This window comes from Tauraco erythrolophus, chromosome 2 (genome assembly GCF_009769465.1).
Source record: "Tauraco erythrolophus isolate bTauEry1 chromosome 2, bTauEry1.pri, whole genome shotgun sequence".
In the NCBI taxonomy this organism is placed as follows: Eukaryota; Metazoa; Chordata; class Aves; order Musophagiformes; family Musophagidae; genus Tauraco; species Tauraco erythrolophus.
The window spans coordinates 126,852,038-126,858,611 of record NC_141466.1 but is presented as its reverse complement, the minus strand read 5'-3'; the positions used below and the strand labels follow the sequence as shown (position 1 = coordinate 126,858,611).

General features: G+C 39.0%; 3 protein-coding genes across 6 annotated transcripts; all 3 read right to left on the bottom strand.

The window, feature by feature from the left end:
* Positions 1-551: 551 nt before the first annotated feature.
* MKKS (MKKS centrosomal shuttling protein) lies at positions 552-4,105 on the bottom strand. The gene is made up of 4 exons (XM_009985683.2): positions 3,115-4,105; positions 2,441-2,616; positions 1,684-1,794; positions 552-1,233 (listed from the first exon to the last, which is right to left on the bottom strand). The coding sequence occupies exons 1-4, from the start codon at positions 4,103-4,105 to the stop codon at positions 793-795; spliced, it is 1,719 nt and encodes a 572-aa protein (XP_009983985.2). The 3' UTR covers positions 552-792.
* A 4-nt stretch (positions 4,106-4,109) lies between these two features.
* Positions 4,110-4,506, bottom strand: LOC147529322 (uncharacterized). Its single transcript, XM_086631117.1, has one exon. It carries the CDS (start codon positions 4,500-4,502, stop codon positions 4,350-4,352), a length of 153 nt encoding a protein of 50 aa, XP_086487243.1. The 5' UTR covers positions 4,503-4,506; the 3' UTR covers positions 4,110-4,349.
* A 7-nt stretch (positions 4,507-4,513) lies between these two features.
* On the bottom strand, positions 4,514-6,407 carry LOC147529321 (uncharacterized). 4 transcript variants are annotated; one of them, XM_086631115.1, is made up of 3 exons: positions 6,353-6,407; positions 5,535-5,760; positions 4,514-4,552 (listed from the first exon to the last, which is right to left on the bottom strand). In XM_086631115.1, the coding sequence occupies exon 2, from the start codon at positions 5,745-5,747 to the stop codon at positions 5,556-5,558; it is 192 nt and encodes a 63-aa protein (XP_086487241.1). In that variant the 5' UTR covers positions 5,748-5,760; positions 6,353-6,407; the 3' UTR covers positions 4,514-4,552; positions 5,535-5,555. The 4 variants fall into 4 exon arrangements, with proteins under 4 accessions (XP_086487241.1, XP_086487239.1, XP_086487242.1 ...); XM_086631113.1 differs by having other exon boundaries at positions 5,535-5,764; positions 6,353-6,386; XM_086631116.1 differs by lacking the exon at positions 6,353-6,407 and adding an exon at positions 6,155-6,214 and having other exon boundaries at positions 5,535-5,764.
* Positions 6,408-6,574: the final 167 nt, after the last annotated feature.

Sequence of the window (6,574 nt, the reverse complement as noted above, 5' to 3'; positions counted from 1 at the left end):
GTGGGACATTCTTTCTTGCAGCTTTGCTTAAATGATACAAACATTTTATAAACCAAAAGACAATCAAAGTTCTACCTTACGCAAGTCTTACACAGTCTGCCACTTCTTTTCAAATCTATTACCTACCTGCTACCTTAAGGTCTCCAGGCTGAGTTTTAACAACCTGCTAAATAAATTACATATATGAATTAAAATCTTCCAGCCATTTAGAAACAGAAACTGCATACAGTATATGGCAACAAGATCTTCAGAACAAAATTTCAAAATGAGTGGTTCAAGACATTTATTGAAGAAAGCCTTCTTTTTCACCTACAAAATTAAAAATACCAGTGATAAAGTTCTGCTGCAATACCAAAGTCTGTTTGTGTAAAAACTTTTGCTGAGATGACGAATTCTAATCCATAACATATGTTTTCTCAGCAAGTGAATCCATTTTTCCCATTCCTTTGAAGATGCCAGAGCTAACAAACTTCCCAAACTTTGCTTAATGCAGAGGGAATATCAAAGTGTCATTCACTCTTTTGAATATCCTGATTTTAATACTCAGTCATGTGTTATTATTGTGTATTTGGCTAATCATTTAACAGCTCCTAACAAAATGTTAAACATTTGAAAATGCCTGAGGGCACAAGCAGACTAACAATCAGAGGAGTACTTAATGGCCAACTGTTCGATTGAAAATTTCTGTCTGTTGCTCATATTCTAACCACTTAAAGTATCTTAACACATTATATATTACTCTGCTCCCAGTTAAGTATCTTGCTGTGCAATACAACTGACATAGGATCAGAGTCAATTTTGATCTTCGATTACATATGAGAGATCCAAAATCACATTGGCTGTCTCCAGAGCTACTTGGAGGCCACTACACTTCGCAGCAAAGCAGTCCAAAGTCAGAGAGTCAGCAACCTTTACTGGGGGCTCTTTAGGGCAGCCCTGCATAATAGGAGAGCCAAACTGGCTGTGCAAAAGCCTCCAGTTGAGATTCTCAGTGTTACCATTAATCCCACAGCCACATTTTGAAACTAAATCTGACCAATTAGAGACAGAGGGAAAACCTGATGGAACAAACCAACAGTGTCCATAAACCACATCTGTAAGAATTTCTCCATCATCATGATTCAGAGAGCAAGCTACAGACTCCAGGGAACGGCAAAACCCATCAGCAACCAATTGGTACTGTGTCCGAGAACAATCCATATCTTTAAGACAACTGGTGGACAGACTACAACTCTAAAAAAAACAAAATCGGGGAAACAGAAAGTTAAAATACTTTTACAGAAATAATTTTAATTGAATGTGTATCATACTGTTGCTTTCTTTTTTAAACAGATGATTCAGTCTTAACTACAAAAATTATTCATGTGATGATTATTCCATAACAGGAAATATCTCTAGACAAGCCAAAGCTGAACTCTGCATGATTTTCTTACAATATAAAGATTCTACACATTTCTATTTTAACACTTAAAAAAGCATCACTATAGTAAAAACCTAAGAAAGATTAACAAGTAAAGGTGTAATTAGCACCAAGTGTTTCAAATAAACCCTTTTATTTTAGTACTTAGGTAGCAAAAATGCAACATTAACCTAGAAAAGACAAGTGTTTTTACTGCAGCAATGATTCTACATACATGTTCCTTAAGTACATCAAGCAGCTTTAACAAACCTTGTCTTACATACCTTGTGTCTTATGTATGAAGCCAAGTGAGTTTCTGTACAGCCACCTCCCAACAACGCCAAAGGTTCCTTGATTGTTAACTGTAACACGTGTTCTGCAGTTTCACAGGCACGCTGAAAACCATATTGTCATTAGACATACCATGAGTAACAGGATTTGCTCCCATTGGAAAAAAAAATACTGGAATAAAATTTTAAGTAGTTTCTGGTACAGACTTCATAAACTTGAATTATGTGTGGATGTAAAGCTACTGAGTGATTTCCAAAACCATGTTAATTTAATGAGAACTTGTCTTTATTTGTCCACACTCAGTATGGAAAAGTAGAAATAAAAAAAGCGCTGTATTTTATGACATTTCTAGAACAACTATTCAATGCAAAACTATGCTTGACTACCACTGCAGGATTGCTGCTGGCCTTTTGCTGGGCAACTTTTTCTCTATGCTCTCAGTCCAAGTAATGAGAAAGAAAATGTTTTTTCAGCACAGGCCTCAAGAACAAGTGAAAAATCTTTCCGTTTCTCAACAACTCCCTGTCTTAAAATACAGGCATTAAATGAACATTAGCATTTAAAGGATTTTGAAATTCTGGAAATGAGAGCATTTCGGAATTGCTTTCTTGAAATTGTATACCTAACTCTAAGCTCCATTTATGTACTGAAAAATCACTTTTCTAAACTCGCTGTATATTTCCCATAACTTTCTTATTTTTTCATTTAAAACATGACTTTTCAAGAAAGATTTCAAGAAAATTTGCCTACCTTCAATTCATCCCATGCTGTTTCATTCCTGTTACACAGCATCAAGCTGCAGACAACTGTGTCCTTAGGAATTAGATGCACAAAACGTTTTGCAACAAAACTTTCAATGCACAGGTCTTTCAAACTGCCGTAACAACTGGGAGACAAGGAATGTATGGAAGCTATAGGCTTTGAACCTGTCCAATTAAGAAAAGCACAGAACAGTATGTATTACTGCCATCAGAACAGCTATCTGTTGCCTTTCATAGAGCACAAACTTTCTAAATTATATATATTCAATACCCAACATTCCAATCTACACAGGAAACGATAAACAGACCAACGTGATTTCGAAGTGTGGGACTTGGTGATAGTTTAAGATAAAAACAGTAACCGTTTTATTCTCAATAGGAGCTTGAAAATAATCTACATTTGCAAAGTTACTAAAATTGGATATTCCTCATGCAGCAATCAGTAACCACGCATGCAGCATGTCATCATTAGAGCCTGCAAAAGACCAACCCCACCTTAGAAAATGTTTTTCACACTAGAAAAGAACAACTCTTGCTCAGCTGCTAAGGTAGGACACAGAAATAAGAGAATCCTTACTCTGCAATGACACCAACCTAGACAGGTTCTCATTACGAAATGAGCACTAAGGACAACCATTTAGTAGAGAAAACTAGTTTTTTTACCTGTCATCTGACTCAGGGGTTCCATCAGAGATAGCCCAGCTCTGTCCACAGCGACGACATGGTTTTCTTTCAGATACTGCTTCAAGGATGGATGGATAACCTTCTGGCACACTACAAGGCCGACCTCATCATTAACCAGCTGCTTTCCCACATTAAGCAATTGATTCAGCTCTGACATTTCTAGAGAAATTCCCTGATGGACTGTTACATTTCCTTCTTCAGGGCTGAAGGAGTCTCCTGACATGGACACACAGAAAAGTGCTACCTTGATCACGTTTGAACAAGTTCTTTTGACGATAAGTGGTTTTGCCAATTGAATTTCTGGTGTTTCTATCAGGAGCCCAGGAAGAACTGTAGAATCCACAACTCTCCTGCCTTTCACAGGTACTATTACACACTTTCCTAAAACAGCATTAGTCTCAACATGACATGGAACTGTGAATATAAAAGCCTTTAGAATCAGTGCAGTGAGATGATCGACTTCTGGTTTATTAAGCATGCAAGCAGGTTTGCTTGTTAATACACTACGTACCAAACAAAGAAGAGTCTCAACCCTGCTAAAATCCACAGGTACTCGGCAACCACAAGCCTCAGATTTGAGGTAGTCCATACACAAACTCAGAAGATGTTCGCTTATTTTAACAACAGTGCAAGATGCAACATTTAAGCTTTTGAAGTTTTCAATCAAGCTACAGCAGAGAATGGCAGTAAATAAGCCACAGTCACTGAAGCGGGATATATGGTTCTGCACAGAGGCTGTCAAAACACTTAACACAGGATGACCCACAGGAAGACGACTGAGTATAGCTGAAGATTGAGAAGTTGTACAAACATAGCCTCCCACACCATTGTGGAGTTGTTTGAGTCTCCCAGTGGGACCATAGCAAGATTTTAATATCCCCCTCAGCAGGGACAGTGACTGACTAACTGTACCTTTAGTTAAAGGTTCACTAATAAATAACGCAGGCTTTTTAGCTTCAAGACGAGACATTTTCAAAGTAAGATTTTAATTCTGGCCAACAAAACAGATTTCATTTTTACTTGGATCTATAATTCAAAGTACTTTTCAAATCCAAAGTAGTACATTTGAATTCTTTGCAGCTAAGGATTATTTCACATGTGAAACTGCATACAGGACAATGATGACATTCCTGTGACTGCTCATGATCTATCTCTTAAAACAAGGCTTAAAAATCCATTGTGAAATTGACACACAATGACAGTAGTAAGCTATTTCATTCATGACGATCTTCTTTCTTAGCTTCTGAATGAGATCGAGCAGATTTTTTTGCAACAAAGTTTACGAGCATGCTTCCAAAATGGACACCTATGACTGACAGTCCTGCCACAAGCAGAAAGTTTTTTCGACTCCAGCTAGCTTTCCTCATCTCTTCTTCTGGCAACACTCACAGATGAGAAGCTTCAAAGTTAGTTATACCTGCAATAAAAAAAGGAAAGGTATTAGGATAATCTTGTAACAATATCACATAGGTTCAACTGCTATTTTATTTTTCACAAGAAACTCACATAAGGACAAATACCAAACTATAATGCTTTTTATTGGAGAAAATGGTATCATTAATATGATATATATTTAGTATATATAGTACATATAGTATATATTTAGTATAGCATAGTACACTAATTACACAGGTTTGTTAGTAACTTCAATACTGTCCACCAGTTTATATACTGTTTTACCTGTAAAGCTCTAAGTAACTAGCCACTATAAACGGCACTGAATTGTATTAAAGTGATTATAGTCAAAACTATAGTGATGTTAACCTGTTTTTACTCGAGAACAAAAGAACTGAACTACCCAGCAACTTTCTAGACAGCCACTTCAGAAACAAGAGCTTTTAACCTTCAAACAACTTTAAGAAATCTCTGCCTCTGAAAGAAAGGTTTCTTTCTTCAAGATACCTAATATACAATTCTTTTTTCTTTCAGCTCTTAAACACTTGAAAACTTAACAGGACATTTATTTACATATCTATGCAATCTCTACAGTATTTAGATTTCTCTCATACTTAATTTTGTTTGTTTTCTATTGTAATTACCATCCCTACTAACAACACAGAACATGTTACTTTGCAAAGTCACAACTATTTCTAGGCAGTTTTGAACCTGAAAGGACACTGTTGCAGGCGCAGTCAGCCACAAGAGGATGAGTTACTGCAGTTTCTTTTCCATTAAGACCTATAATATCATCCTATTGCATGCGATTCAGCAGCAGTTTTTGAGATGCATGATGCATTTTTTTTGTCCATGTAACTACCAGATTAACTCAGCTGCAAAAATGAATAAAACTCTGTAAGACTAAAGTTAGAGCAGCAAGACTGCATCTGTTAGAAAATTCTCATTTAACTGACTCATCTCCTGCCTCAAAAGATACAGATACAACTAATTAGGCAACTTACCCACAATACATAGCACTGATGCTATTTCTCTTTATTTTTGTGATCGTTTTGCATCACATATGCCACAATCCCAGGTTCTGGAACAACCTCCTCTCTCTTCACTTGGAAAATAGGACTGGACTTGATGGAAAACCACCCCCAGTGCACCAGCCCAAGGCTAATTCCCATAACAATCAGAACTTTGTAGTCCTTCCAGATGGTTTTAAGACCCATTGCAAACTGGCATCTACCTAGGTAAAGACAATTTATTATTTTAAATATATTCTAGAAATCCTTTTTTTTGCTCTATAATAACAGCACAGAACAGATGAACCTGAATGTTAATATCTTTAATTACAGTGCAGCAGATAATTAAAACACAAAACGACACAAGAAAGTCTTACTCTGTGAACTTAAAAAAAAAAAGCTATAAAAATAACCTCAATACAGACATCTTGAAACGTTAATTGCTGCATTTGCTTCAAGGTCTGGCAGGCTTAATCTCAAAGCTTTGTTCCTTCGTTATGTTTATCTAATTACAAACACTGCTGCTTCAGACGGGAAATACTTGAAGCCTGAAGCAAAGCAGTTTCAAAATACACCATTTTCTCCCCCACAAGCAATGAAACCCAATGACTAACCAAGCTCTTCACAGAGCGACACGTCCCCAGCCGGCACTCTCCGCCCCGCGCCCCAGCGGCCTCACGGCCCGGACGCCTCAGGAGACAGCGGCGCCCCTCGGGCAAGAGACGGCTGAGGAGAACCGCGCGGCGGGAGCGAGGGAAGAGAACGGCGCACCGGAGGCTTCTTCCCCCTTTCCTCACACAGCGGGCGCTCACCTCAGGGCTCGCCTCAGGCAGGACACGACCGCCGACGCCTCGGCGGGAAAGGCCCCAGGGGCGCGCGCCGCCGCCCCGCGCGTTTAAACCCCCAACGGCAGGAAGCGGCTTCGCGGGACCCGGAAGTGCCGCTCGCGCCCCGCCTCCCCGTCCGCAAGGGCCTCGCCTGCCATTGGCCAAGCCCTGCGTCACGTGGCCGCGGGGCGCGCTCGCTCCGCCCCG